General features: G+C 48.7%; 4 protein-coding genes across 4 annotated transcripts; 1 reads left to right on the forward strand and 3 right to left on the reverse strand.

Annotated features, from left to right (window-relative positions):
• Positions 1-99: 99 nt before the first annotated feature.
• LCP9604111_2576 (Ras GTPase activating protein IRA2) lies at positions 100-2,623 on the reverse strand (the record flags this gene model as incomplete). Its single annotated transcript, XM_039070068.1, has 4 exons — positions 100-260; positions 321-2,169; positions 2,229-2,362; positions 2,410-2,623. The coding sequence occupies 4 exons, from the start codon at positions 2,621-2,623 to the stop codon at positions 100-102; spliced, it is 2,358 nt and encodes a 785-aa protein (XP_038931328.1).
• Positions 2,624-5,349: 2,726 nt separating this feature from the next.
• LCP9604111_2577 (exosome nuclease subunit RRP6) lies at positions 5,350-7,602 on the reverse strand (the record flags this gene model as incomplete). The annotated part of the gene is made up of 1 exon (XM_039070069.1): positions 5,350-7,602. The coding sequence occupies one exon, from the start codon at positions 7,600-7,602 to the stop codon at positions 5,350-5,352; it is 2,253 nt and encodes a 750-aa protein (XP_038931329.1).
• Positions 7,603-7,907: 305 nt separating this feature from the next.
• On the forward strand, positions 7,908-8,355 carry LCP9604111_2578 (uncharacterized protein; the record flags this gene model as incomplete). Its single annotated transcript, XM_039070070.1, has 4 exons — positions 7,908-7,948; positions 8,010-8,047; positions 8,110-8,180; positions 8,260-8,355. The coding sequence occupies 4 exons, from the start codon at positions 7,908-7,910 to the stop codon at positions 8,353-8,355; spliced, it is 246 nt and encodes an 81-aa protein (XP_038931330.1).
• A 2,860-nt stretch (positions 8,356-11,215) lies between these two features.
• On the reverse strand, positions 11,216-13,991 carry LCP9604111_2579 (phosphatidylinositol N-acetylglucosaminyltransferase; the record flags this gene model as incomplete). Its single annotated transcript, XM_039070071.1, has 6 exons — positions 11,216-11,560; positions 11,616-13,301; positions 13,366-13,515; positions 13,575-13,586; positions 13,678-13,770; positions 13,872-13,991. 6 exons carry the CDS (start codon positions 13,989-13,991, stop codon positions 11,216-11,218), a joined length of 2,406 nt encoding a protein of 801 aa, XP_038931331.1.
• Positions 13,992-14,349: the final 358 nt, after the last annotated feature.

A 14,349-nucleotide genomic window follows, 5' to 3' on the forward strand; every position in this document is an offset into this window, starting at 1 on the left:
GTAAATATGGAAGACCAAATAGGGGGAGCTGTCCGACCTCCGCTCGAGCTCATCATTCATCAAAGGGGGACTCTGGGGAGCCTGGGGTGTATAGCGCCCTTACCAGCCCTTCTTTCGTGCAAATCGTTTGTTTAAGAGTGTAAGCACCTTGGTGACGTTGAATTGGACATACTCCAAATCGAGGTCCTCAAGGTTATCCTTCTGCATCTCCAGGAGATCGTCCAGCTTGAGATCAAGTTCCAGTAATCCACGGGCTCGTCCTAAATAATGCGTTAGCAATGATGTTCCGTTTTCCTCGAAGATTAAATCCAAGGACTCACCCTTATAGTGCAGACTAATGACGAAGGTCCCTGGCAAGGGACTCTTGAACATGAAGTAAATGTTCGCTCGTCGGTTTTCTGGCACATTGCTGCGTCGGATGACACCCTCCTTCTCCAACTGCTGATGGGTGAACTTGTACGGGCCAAGTTCCTGGTTCTTTGGCGTCTTGCCGCCACGGTTCTTGCCTTCGGACTGACTACGCACGTTGTGGAGGTAAGACTTGTATGTTACCAGCTGGCCCACCAAGTAAGCATTGTGGTCGCGAATAGTCGCGAAAACTTCCTCGAGTTTCCGCGTCTCTTCCAGAACCTTTTCCTTGAGTGAGCCTAGATGCACCAGCTCCTGCTCCACTTCGTCACGAAGCAAACTAAACTCGTCAGAGCGGTCAATCACGCCCATGTCTTGCAGTTGGCTGAGGAGTTCCATGGTTCGGATGCCCTTGCGCACCATTACGGCATCATTTTTCAAGGTTGCTGCAGCCTCGGCAATGCGGTCGAGGCGTAGAGGTCGGCGTGCAACTAAGGTGTTCTGTGGCAGGGATCGCATGATTTGGACAAAGGTTGACTTGGCCTCCATGAAGAACACTTCTTCTTGGGTGATATCGAGAGCGGCTGTCAAATCATCGAGAGCGGTCTCCCATTTACTAAACAAAGGCACGGTGATGGTGCGGTTCTCCTTGCGGGGAACTTGAGGGGGAGCTCCACCCAATTCTTGGAGCAGCAGAGACAGGTGCGAGTATTGGTCTTGGGCTAGCGATGTACTGTGCTTCTCTAGGAGACCGTGCATGACGTACATCTCATTGAGAGTGATCTGGAGCTCAAGATCCCGTTTCGACAAGGCCACATAGTTGTCCATTTCAAGACTCTCATAGAAATCCTGTACTTCACACAGATCAAGCAAGAATTTGTTGACACGTTCTTTATTTTGCTGAATGAAGGGCTGTAGGCTGGCCATGTAAGGTTCCTTGGCGTAGGAAGGTTTGTTCGCCAGATTCTGAATCATCTTAGCGATTAGCGTCAGGGTACGGCGCGGCCTGTCCGTGGGCGTAGCATCAATCAGCATGTAAGAGCGAGGAGTAACGATTGCCGGGTTGATGAAGCGCAGGAAGAAGAAACCACCGATAAGAGTGCAGATGGTTTGATCCTGTGCATCGGGGTACTTTCTGCGGGACAGACTGCGAATCTGCTTACAGATCCATCTAATACCGTACGGAGCCTCGTCTACCGAGTCAATGATGGTTGTGATGAATCCGTTTGCGATATCCGTCAACATCTTCAAACGTGGGGCGATGATGGCCTGCACCTGCGCATTTTCAGCAGCATCCTCGGCAGTCACAGACCGGGCCAGGTAATCTGGAAGAGAGCCAGTTTCCTCTTCGATCTGCTTAACCATGGTTTCGTAAACCTTCAAGGGATTGATCTCCAGATCCACGTCCCGCAATTCAATCAGAGAGTTGATCTGGTCTGCTAGCACCTGCTTCAAATAACTCTGGCCGGGCCCACGGCGCGTGTATGTGGTCATCATCCGTGAAACCGGGGTGTTTTGGCGCAACAAAGACGAGTACTCTGGTGTGTTATCGAATTGGTAGGTGAGGACGGACTGGAACATAGTAAGCAGAAGATGCTCTTCGCGACTTTCGTACTGGTTTCCGTAGATGGTGAACATGACGGTCTGGAGGAGAGAATCGATCTCAGCCATGGAAACGAGTCGACAGAGGTGGGCGATGTGACGGGGTTCTGATTGAAGGAGGAAAAGAAGGTTGCCGTACTTCTGGGTTCGTTCATCGTTCGGGAAGAACCCTTCCTGCGGGTCTGCCGTATCGTCGAGGTGGCTGGCGACTTCATTTTGCTGGACCGAAAGACAGGTTAGCGGATGTGTGTCGATTGCCACGAAAATAGGATCCTTACCTCTTCCAGGGCCATTCGATTCTGAATGAGCAATGCGATTCGCGAGTCCAGATATCGCACATCTTTTTCCAACACGAAATTCTTCTTCGATTGCGAGGAGATCCTCGACTTCAAATCGCGCAGGTGCTTCTGTGCTGTCGGAGGATTAGCGCGACCATTAGGGATAAGCCAGAATTCGTACCTCGTGCCAAGTCATCGGAAATCTCCAAGTCTCGATCTTTGGCGGACATGGAAAGGTACAGAGCCGTGACCGACATCCGCTTGGATTGGCGGAGCGACCGAGTATCGTGCGACGACATTGTGTTATGCCGTGCCACGGGTTGAAACGAGGAGGACGAGGACGAGGATGCCCGTGACTGTCTGGATGCGGGTTGTAGCATCGTCGCAACGGACATTGTGGTATTAGGGGGGGGTGACGATCGTCAGAGTTGACTATGTACTGCGATGACCCTGGCGTAGGGACTTGAGGATAGAGAATGGGGCCGTAAAAGAGGAGACACCCGTACCGAGGATATGGGGTTTTCGAGACCGATTTACCACGGTACTGTGGTGAATCAATGAAGAAAGAAAAGAATCATCAAGGTGAAGAAGAAGGAGGGGGGGGAGGGTTGAGGGTCAAGTAAAGTAAAGAGGGGAGATTATTTATTTCGTTAGTCTGCTGTTAGGGCGGTTCTGGGGAACTGGTTTTTTTGTATTTTTCTGCTTTATCTTTTCTGCTATTATTTCGTATTAATTTCTATTTCATTTTACTGCCATATTCTCTCTCTTCTATAAAAAAAACAAATTTGGGAATGAGACGTATCTTGTTATGCAAGGGGGACAGCCTTTTTTTTTACCCCTGGCCCAATGCACTTCGCCACTATTAGGAACACCCTCCTTTCTGGAGATTATGGCCCTGGACTGTTAGGAAGATCTCGATCAACATCCTTGTCTTCAGGATTTGGCCCATGCGCGCTAACTTCAAGCCGTACTTTGACTTGTTTTACTTGTCAATCATAGAACATCCTGACGTCAGATCTCTCTGTTTATATTTCTTAACGGGTCGAGAAAAGGAATAACATCAAGGACATACATAACACAACCCAATAAAAATGTATTACAGGAAGGTGACACGGTTTCATGTCTGCAGGGGGGTTGCGCTAACCGGTACCTGCGTCTATATTGTAAAAGACTTGAACCGTTCAGGCTAAGCCCACGAGACCTCCATGTGGATGTCTCGGGAATGTTACTTGGTCCTTGAATGCTGATGTCTATATATATTGTCCGTAGATTAGAATTGAATCCTAATATATGAATATGGATACAATACTCGCAAACTACTCGACACAGCAACCTGGTTTCAGGTTGAGCCCATACCAAGTACGGAGTATGGCCTTATCAATTAATTACGCGTAATCAATCTTCTCACGTATTCGGTACTTCTGTACACATTCAGTACTTAGTTGACTATGGCCTCATTCTTCCAAGAGTCATACCACTTAGGTACATACGATGTACAATATACATCCGTGGTATGCCTACGGGTTGTCTCAGACCATAGCGGAGTCTCGGCTACATCCGACATGCTTGTAGATGTTTTACTTTTTATTTGATTCTTGATATTCTCTGCGATATTCTCCTATCATAGATGTAGTCCCGGATTGAACCAGTGGGTTGGGGTTGCAGTACCAGTGGACTGGGACAACCCCTGGGAAGAAACCAAACTTTGAGTCTTCAAGGTTCCAAGTTGCCTTTTTCTTGTTATCCAATGAATATCGAATGATATGCGGAACTGGGCTGATTGATTTAAATTGATATCAGCATTAGAAAGCAAACTATGCGGGGGTGCACTGAATCCACCTTGAGGTTTTTTTCCCCCAAAATCCCTCGACACGGACGTTATAAATTCAAGGTCGACAGTGCATTCCTGGTCTATGCTTCTTTCTCAGGGGTAATTGAACGGAAAAAGTGGAGTGAGTGGGGGGAGACAGAGAGAGAGTTTGATTCTCTCCGCGAACTTCCCCTTATCAATACATGCATGTGGGATGTAGTATGCATACTACACATAATACACATGCAGATGTACAAAGTAGACATGCATTTTAAGATTACCGAACATGACTCTACATGACTTCATGGCTTTTGGCTCCCTCGAGAATATCATCCTCATCCGGCCGATCATTCACACGGGCCAATATGCATCCCATCCTGTTATGAAACGCGCCAAGTCTCTGTAGATCACTTGCCAACCCCTGATATGTATCACCACATACTTCCATCCATGGCTAGTGTTTGCATATAAAATCCATCTGTGTATAAGTACTACAAAAAAACAGGGTAGACATCCATGGCCCGCTTGAGCGATCCGGGCTTCCGCTAATTCGCGCTCGGATAGGAATCCTTCCGCTTATGCCGGAATCCATGACCATCAGCTGTTATCATCGGCGATATAGTAGGGATCGGCAGTGGGTGTGTGCATGTCATCCTCTGCTATGCTGTTCGGAGTACGGATTGGATTACTGCGCATATAATTATGTCGAGTTCACCTATCTTACTCTCCGAACCCATCAAACCGGATACGATCGTCGCACCCATTATGTCTCTTTAGGCCCGTTGAAAAAAAGTCCCGGGAAACCAGACAAAGTACGCACCTATGTACTTATGCTCCCGGGTTGGCGTTTGCGATTCATTTAACTTTGCATTTATTGATGTTTCTTTTCATATTTGCTTTTTATAGCGGGGAATGGTCAATGCGGAGTCTTTGACTCCTACCCCATACGGAGTCCAACCTAGACTTAGACCCAGAAAACTTGTGGGCTTGGGCTTAGTGAAACATAGTCTCCTTTTACTAACTATCGCGTGGATCTAGATCAAAGACAGATGGTGTTTCAAGCGGAATTACTGTTGATCGAGAAATATTTGAAAAAGCAAAAATAGAATAAACATTAATTTTACAAGAATAGCACACTATCTCTTTGCCGAGAAGAACCTGATATTCTATACATGTACATACAGTAATCCCAGAGTCTCCAACTGACGGGTATCGCTATGCTAACTAACAATAATCTAAACAATAAACAACAGGAAAGAAAACCCAACCAGAACCCCATTCGTAAATGCTTTTTTTTGACGGACTAACCGTCTATTCGCGGAACGTAAGAGACTTACCGGGGGTTTCCCGCTTGATCTTCCGCGCGCCTGAGGGGGCTTCCAACGCTTTGATGTACGGGTTGTAAGCCTTTTTGCGAGGGTGCGCGACTGTGGCAGAAGACGGCGCGTTGAGGACGGCGTCGGCGTTGCCATAGTCGAAGGGAGCCTCGCCCTCGGGCTTGGGGTCGGATCTCGATTTCTTGGCCTTCTTCTCCCTGCGCGACTTTTTGCTTTTCTTTTGCGTGGAGTCGGGGTCGTTGCTTGTGTCGTCGAGGTCGGCTGCGATGGAGAGGGCTTGCTCTGGGTTGTTGATTGGAGTGACCTTTCGTTTGCGGGGACCGCCGAGGTCTTTGACAGTGAAGTACTTCTTCTCCTCTGGCTCCTGGGGAGCGGGTGTGGGCTTAAGGGGAGCGGGTTTTGCGGTGCCGAGGTGGTCACGGGTTTCGGAGACGGTCGTCGGCATGGGTGGCAGGGGGAGAGAAAGGCGCATAGCCTCAGCACCGGCGGCAAGCGCATATTCTGGGGGAGTGGGTGATTCCCTGGCTTCCAAGACGTTGCCCCAAAATTGAGACGTTTCATAGCGTTCAGCAATGGGGAAATCGACAGCTTCCGGGATGGCAGCCTCTAGGACCCTTGCGAGGTGTTTAGGGGGTGCCACGTCGCGCCATTCTGGACCATCAATACCGGCAACCTTGGCTTGCTTGATAACATCCAAAAGATCGTGTGACCGTTCCTTCGTAATCGGAGTCATAGGTGACAGGGTTCGGAATAGAGTCCCCAAATCAACCGGCATAGTTATGGCAAGCTTGAAGAGCATGTGCTTGGGGAAAACACACTGCCAACCCTCGTCCTCCGTGCGCGCTACTTCATCGCGCCATTGGTGGACAGCCTTGAAGACGGCGAATTGCTCCTTAGAAAGGTGGCTCCAGTTGCGCCACAACATATCGAACCAGCCTCCGGGGCCATATCCATTGACGGCATCGTAGACAGGACGTTCATAGCGTTGCAAGGCTTCATGTTTAGACCGCTCGTTGACGTAATCAATGTGGCTCGCCTCTTCCGTGGAGTTGTCGATCAGGTCATTTCGTAGGCGGTCGTAGACGTAAAGAAGATAATGCGTGTCTGATCGTGCATAGTCGAACATGGCCGGTGGAAGTGGACGAGCCCGCCAATCAGCCGTCTGATACCGCTTATCAGCTTCGAAGTTGACGAACTTGCTCAGCAGGAACTTCAAGCTTCGTTTTGGGAAGCCCAATGCAGATGCAGCGTGGAAAGTATCGAACATCCCAACCACATATAGGCCTAAGTCACGTTGCAGCCAGATGATATCCATGGTGGAACCGTGGAGGACCTTCAAGATCTTTGGGTCCGCAAAAACCTCGTTCAGCATCTGCAGCTCTTCTCTCCAAGGTCGCAAGGTATCCACAACCCAATCCTTGTCCCGAGTGCTGATTTGCATCAAAGAGACAAGACCGTGATAAGAGTGTACATCGTGATGCTCCAAATCAATAGCGATCTCCTTCGCTTTCTTGAGCTCCTTCAGCATTTCCTTCACTCCATCCAAGGTATCGACGAAAGTAGCCGTGGTACTCTCAAAAGGCAGATACTCAACCGGAGGGGAGACCTGATAGACCGGCTTCGGGTACTCTGAAGCAAGAATCTCCGCCTCATAAGGGTGAGGATAACCAATTACACCTTCTATCTTCTTCGTCTTCAAGCATTTCTCCAACGGTACAATCGCATGAGGCTTAGACTTGAGAAGAGGCTTAAAGGGGCTCATATCAGAGTTATCCGGTTTGCGATCGAAGAGCAATTGCGGCTTGGGGATCTTAGAGGGGCCATAATCGTAAATAGTCGGGAAGTTGGGCGCTTTCTTGATCGGTGCACGTTCTTCCTGGGAAGGGCTGAGCTTCTTAATCACACCAGTAAATTCATCCAAGCAGGCATCGGCCTTTTCCAAAAGCGAGTCAATCACATCCACCACGCCACGCCAATTGTCCTCGACGGAATCTTCATCGTGAAGGGTTGGTCCAGTCACATCGGTTCCCGCGGTGGCAGCTTTGATAACGGCGGAGGTTAGCGCAATGATGCGCGCGCTCTGTTCATCTAGCGACTCAGAAAATTCTGCGCTGGAGGTGCGATGGAAGTTCAGGTCTTCCGATGAGAGCTGTCCGACAGTTCGCGTCACCTGCACCAGAGCGGAGGTTAACTTCTCCCGGAACGGTGCAAATTCTGCAGAGTCCATGATGACTTGCAGAGCTCCAGTTCACTAAATCTAGCGAAAGGAAGAATGAGGAAAAGAAACGCGAAACAGTAGTGACATGAAGATTCAAGGTCCCGAAAAAAATGTCAATGGAGAAATGGTAGGCCCGCCCTGACCGCCTTCCCAGAGTGGCGATATTTGTATGGACTTCCGCCGATCTTCGAGTTGTCACCGCATTCTTTTCCTCTCATTCCTCTAAAATACTCAATATACTCAGTTCGACATAGCAAGAAAAGTATAAGGTCTGCCGGATATCATCTGATAAACTATCTCCTATTACGTCCAATATGGCGGCTTCTATCGCCCCCGAATGTAACGATATCAAAGAGTGAGCTATAGTGAACATACCTAGCTTCAAAGTGTTAACCAAAAGCTAATATATATACCAGGAAATATGACACTTGCTTCCTCAAGTGGTATAGTGAGAGTATGCTACTATTTTCCTTCAATAAAAGGTCTCGATGACAGCAGCAGCTAATCCTAGAACAGAATATCTGCGTGGCAACACTTCATCCAATGATTGCGAAGCATTATTTAAGAACTACAAGGGGTGTTTGAATGTAAGTCCTGCCTTGTGATATGTCCTCTATATGTCTCTATATATTCAAGATGTCTGACAGAGGTATGTAATGCTTATAGAAAGTTCTCAAGGAACGGGGCATTGACGCCATGGTCGATGATGCCCGAAAGAGCGGCAGCAGTGAAACGGATGCAGAGTTCCTCAAGAAATCTTGAAGAGGAACATCTAAATCCCTGTATGAATCGCCCTGATTCGCGGATGATCGTAAAAGCAGCCTGGCTCTGGCGCCATTTGTTCTTTTCAGCGATACCATGCATCTTCCATGTAAACGGCGGACCTGTTAATTGCCTGTTCGAGTTAGTTTTGCCTTTTTGGATTTAGCGCCTCACTACGCCATCAACCTACATTGTATAAAAGACGCGACCTCCCTTGGATGCCTGCAAATGTTATTACATACAAGTTAACTACCGCTCGCTTGTGGCTCACGTGACTGACATCGGGATGGGAGCGTGCGTTGCTATTCAGCGCCTTAGCCTTCCAACCTTGGAAGTCCCCTCTCATCCCACAGAAGAAACAGCGCGATAGCTAGGATCAAAGACTGGTGGAGGGCTCCGCTTTCGAAATGGAATGCGCAACGGTACCGAGACCATGCAAACCAACCTGCGATTTTGATGGCGAAAAGGGCGACCAACCCTGAAGCCTTGGTAGATCCTATTCCAGAAATCGCCATCCAGGTTTACAGTACTGTCCACCTAGACTTGCACGCCGAGCATGAATATACCGCTCTTTGTCGATATCTCTCTTCGAGGATCCATGACTATCCCCAACTGTCATTTGAGATCTACGGTCCTCAGCCTGATGTATTCACCTGCGTGGAGCATCAAAGACGCGAGATTCTTCACCGAAAGAATAATTTCCCGGGAGAAGGGCTTTTTCCTGGTATTGCCAAAGTGGCACCCAACGAGGACCGACTTTTGCAAGGGTTTCTCTTAGTGATTACATCCTATAGCTTCCGTGCTAGCGGCCAACCGGATTATGAAGCCGAATCAGGTCCGCCGTGGGTAAATTTCAATCGGGTTTTCCGCTTAGAGCGAAAGTTGATCTCCGTTCCCGGATTGAGTGGTTCTCCCCATTTAGCTTTGATCCTTCAACAATCCCCGATGGATGTGTTGTCTATTCAGAAAGAGAAGAACTCGTGGTGCGAAAGTGCCGAACAATGCGTCACAACTTGCGGACAATATCGTCGTTAGCTAGGCTGAGTCACTGCAATATTGGGGATTATGAGTTCGATTATGGTTTGGACGAAGATGAGGGAGACCCATCCTTAGCATATCAGCCTCCAGCGCCGGAGGTCATCGAGTTGCTACATAGAAAAGCCAATTCACTACGTCATGGGGATTTCAATTTACAATCACCTTCCGAGGGGTCTGTCGTCATTACATCGCATCCTACAACAACAGTACCAGAACCAGCCCTTCGGTACATTATTCATATCGCTTTTCCTCATCAATAACTCGGGCTAGGACTTATGCCTATTGCGCAGGCCTCTACTGCTGCGATCATCAATAAAATTCCTCGCTGAAAGACAATCACCTTTGAGTTCTTCTCAGCATCTCAATCCCTAGGTGTTATCCTAGCATCGCACCGGGATCTCATGAAATCTCGACCGGAGGTAGCTATAGGATCGGTTCACCAAGACGGCCGGACTTTCCCGCAGGATCGAATGCAAAGTTATATCCCGGGAGTGAGGTAGCCATGCCGTACCATCTCGTACCTTTTTTGTCATTCTCGACCGGCCTGATTTCCTCACTGAGAGTGGTGTACTTTTTTTCTCAACGGATGGAAACCAAATCACAGATGAGGCAATACAGAACATCTTCAATCTTTGTGGGCCTAAAGACGAACGTGGTGACTACGCGGTATACCGGGTCTGGCGGAGCGCTGGAATGGCCGAAGTGGCACAGAGACTAGCAATGATCCCCACACCTGTACAGACCACCTAGCTTCGAATGAAGGGGGTTGGGGGAGAAAATCAGACCAGACCGAGAATAAGCTGATAATTACAGTGACTTCTCTGATATTTCTATCCGCTTATGTTCGTCTCATGTTACACCAACTTGAGAGCCTCAGTTCAATCACACCCTCAAGGCCCCCAGACCGTTATTTCCCCACATGCCGTACCTGCCGGTTGTTGTGATGGAACTAGTATATTCAATTACCCAGGTGCGCAGTCCTTACAGTTTGGATGGCCTGTTGTTTCTATCACTACTGGCCCAATCCGGTAATCCACACCGACCCATGTCCCCTTGACGCCATTGGAAGCTGACGACAGTAAAGCCATCGACTCCGGGTGATCTTCTCCGCCCACTATTGTGGCGGCGTTTGCGATGAAATTACTAGGGCTGGTATCTTGAGCATTCAGAGGGAAGTCAAAACCTCCTGCGACTGTATCCGCTGTTTGTCGTCAAAGTATTAGCGTTGTCAATATACCTATTGAGGAAAGAATGCTTACTGGTTTGGGATGAATGGCAAAGCTCCCGTCTGTCTATAGTCAAGTTATAGCTGCTCTGCCCATTTGTGTTACAAAGCCATTCTCGGAAGGACGAAATGAGCTGGATCTCCCAATAGATGACCTCCTTCCGTAGCCCACGGTAAGCTGTTTCCCGTAAGATAGGTATGTTACGCGTCAAAAACTAGAGCTCGTGTGGTCACAATGTTCCTGTCTTGGTCGGAGAGACATACTGATTCAGAGGCGGCATCTACATAAACGTGTGGAAAGGTAGTAAAATGATGTGGAGGTTCTGTTTTCAGTGATGTGATTTCGTATTAAAGTTGCTCTAGAATTATGTACGCAGTTATCTTTAGGCTGGTGCTAGACATACAACTCACTGGCCATTACAGTTCGTGAACAAAAGTTCAACGGTGTGGTCTTTTGGAGACCGTTCTATCTAATATATATCTCTATTATGCCCCAGGAGTGTCTTTATCCATTCTATGTTATTCTAGCAAGGCAATATTAGAGAATTATCTTAGTATAAAAGCATTATCGGCATTATGTACAAGAGGGAGTTTGTATCAGCGATGACCCCGTCTCCGAAGATCACTCTGCCCGAAATTCGCTGGAACTTTCGCTATTGGGTTACTCAAGGATCCAATGCCTGCACCCATAGATCCAGAGCCACTGCTGCCACCACTGCCTTTCTTCGGCTGTGTGAGCAATGTCCACACCTCTACCATACCAGCACGACGGGCAGGTAGCATGCTGTACTGCATGCTATAGAGGTTGCGGCGATGGATAGGTGGCACAAATCGGCCGGTTATAAGGCAGAAGATGACGCGAGGTGCGAGGTAGTGTTTCCGGAGCCGGTGGCCCAGCTGGAAGTATTGGTCGAACATTGCACGTAGGGGGAGGGGAATAGACTAAAAAATATGTCAGCTTTTCTGAGGCGATGTTTTGGTTGGATATGTAACATACCTCGAGGTGGATGTAAGAAACCAGCGCAGACAAGTCCCTGTCTGCTGTGTTCTTGTCTGGTTCATTCCGAAGCTCAAATCGGATACCTCCTGGTAGCCGTCGCGAGTCTTTCACGCGGAGCATCAACGCGAAGAGCGGGAAATGGTTCAAGAACGCGAGGCAGGTGTCAAGCGCTGCCTTCATTGAAATAATTAACATCCGGGCCGAGGCAAAGGTAAGGTAGAACACCACAACTGTAGGCAGTAAGAAGAACAGGACGGTGAAGAGGATAGTGCCAAGGAGGAGTTGGTCGAGGTCGTAGTCACATGAGTCAATTCGGTTGCGGAGGACGTTGCGTTTCTTTCCACGGAAAAGATGGAAAAGGGAAATGATAATGGTGAGTTGCCAGTTAAATATACGGGCAGAGGCAATGTAGAAAGAGTAAATGTGGACCGTCAGGATCGAAAGAAGGTCGGAGAAAAGAGCGATTGGCATGCTAGCTCCAGCAAAACTTGAACATCCAACAATGTAGATGACAGCAGGGAGGTAAGGCTGAAGGTTGGCAATGCAAGCTGCCCAGTTCTCAATGACCCATAGAAACAAGTCACCGAGGAACGCCGCCAGCTCATTGTTGAGTTTCAAGCCGGCTGGCCAATCCATTAGCCACGAGATAGTGCGCTGTAACCCCTCCACCGTCCAGCCGGTCAAAACAGTGTTGATTTGCGAAGCAACCCAGTTCGCGTTGTCAATAATGTAGGACCCCAACGCAATCCCGATGATCACATCATTGGCAACAAGCCACAGACTGTTATAGAACCGAATATAGTCTGGATGACTGGTCGTGACACTCTCCCAGTTATCCTTCCTTTGCCGAAGCTTGACATATTGAATCGGCCAGTAGCAGAACTGCTGCAATCTTATATCAACCTGTTGGGCTGTTGCTGAGATATCCTTGAGAGCAGCGGCATCAGGCCGAGCACGCCACTCAAGAACCCGCAAGACAATTTCCGCAACAGACCGGTGGCATACAAGCCCGATCACGAAGATGCGGGTGACGACGGGCCAAAGCCATTGCCAGAAAACATGTGCAATGCAAAGGACAATAAACCCCCATAAAGTTGTCGCCGATTCCACGACACGTTCTCCGACGCTCATACTTCTCTTCGCCCGAATTCCAATCAAATGGCTATTTCTGTGCATGAGCTGTCCCATCTCATACGCACAATTGACTTGGTTGATAATGAGCGGGAGGGCTTGCTCCTTCTGTGATGGAATGTGCTTGACGACCGTATGAAGCTTGAGCTTCTCAACCAACAACTTGGGCCCAACCTTGTCACCCTCTTCCTCTGATTCGATCGTATCTGATGATGGCCCCCATATTTCTGTCTTCGTCGCTTTATCGCCCAAGGCTAGTGAAATCGGATCGAGCGACATATATTCCATGCGTGTTGGGTGCGGGCGGTGGTACATGATGACCTGGACAGACAGGTTTGCCTCTGGTGGGCAGAAGATGCGAGGAGCTTTCGGGGACAATATTGTAGTCACATCCAGGTGGGAAGGGTTGAAAGAAGTCGGAGGCTCGCGAGAGTTGGTCGAGCCGAGGACATGCATCTGAGAGCGTCCACATAGAGTGAAGATGCGCACAATAGGGTGAGGGCTGTTTCGAAAGAGAATACCCGCCCGTAGAGCATTGTCAACATTTTTAGACTATTCATCCCGAGCATGATCAGCTTATATCGAACGAGCAGACAAGGCAATTGCAACCACCTACCTCGACATCTTCCAGCACCGTGAGCACAAACAAATCAAGCTCCGAGTTTCGCCATCCGACAATCACGCCCGGGGACGAGGATCGTGGGAGGTCGTATGGCCAAAATACCCGCAACAGTCCATCACCCATGAGCATATTGTCATCCTCCACCTTTCTCAGAATGAACCTCGACGACGCAATTGTTCGCGCGCGGAGACGCCGAGATTCACGTGGCGCGGATGCTATATATCTCCTGTTAGCAAATCCTCATAAGCCAGCATCAAGCGCTTTATCTTTCGATCGCTGCCCACAGCTGTGGTAGTTCTGGCTCACCAATTGGCCCTCTTTAGACGCGAGATGGTTGATCGGCAGGACGAGGAGGAAAAAGAAGACGGAGAGAAACAAAAACCCCTTCGCAGTTCGTGTCTAAATAGCAAATTAGCGACATTGAAAATATAACGTGCGCTGGCACCAAGCCGATAAAGTCGCAAGCGGAGCAAAGGACCGATGGCCGATGGAAGACATACCACGACACCGTGATCCCAGGCGAAGATGGCCAATTCGTATAGACGGGTAACAAGGTCCCACCTAGCGGTAATATAGCCCGCGACGAAGATCCCAAGAGTGAGAACGGAAAAGGGGTGCATGAATCGAAATGGTTCAGGACGTCCGCGTTGAGGTTGCGCGCATAGCTGGATGAGGCGATCGATCGAGGGTGGTTTAGAGACACAGCGACAGCACAAGTCCAGGCTTAAAGGGTTTGTTGAAAGTTGAATCCTCAAATGAACGAATTGGAGACAATAAAAAGAACGATCATTTGGATTTTGTAATAAAGTGGCTTCGTCACAATCCCGCGTTGATCATCTAGACCGACCTACACGTGACTGGCCTCTATATTAACGGAGTATACTCCGTACTCCGTCGTTACAACCTTTTGGCTACTTTATAAGAGAACTATAAGAAGAATCTAGAAGAGATTAGAGTATAAAGTATAATGCTAGGTTA

Source organism: Penicillium roqueforti (genome assembly GCF_015533775.1).
Source record: "Penicillium roqueforti strain LCP96 04111 chromosome Unknown scaffold_03, whole genome shotgun sequence".
In the NCBI taxonomy this organism is placed as follows: domain Eukaryota; kingdom Fungi; phylum Ascomycota; class Eurotiomycetes; order Eurotiales; family Aspergillaceae; genus Penicillium; species Penicillium roqueforti.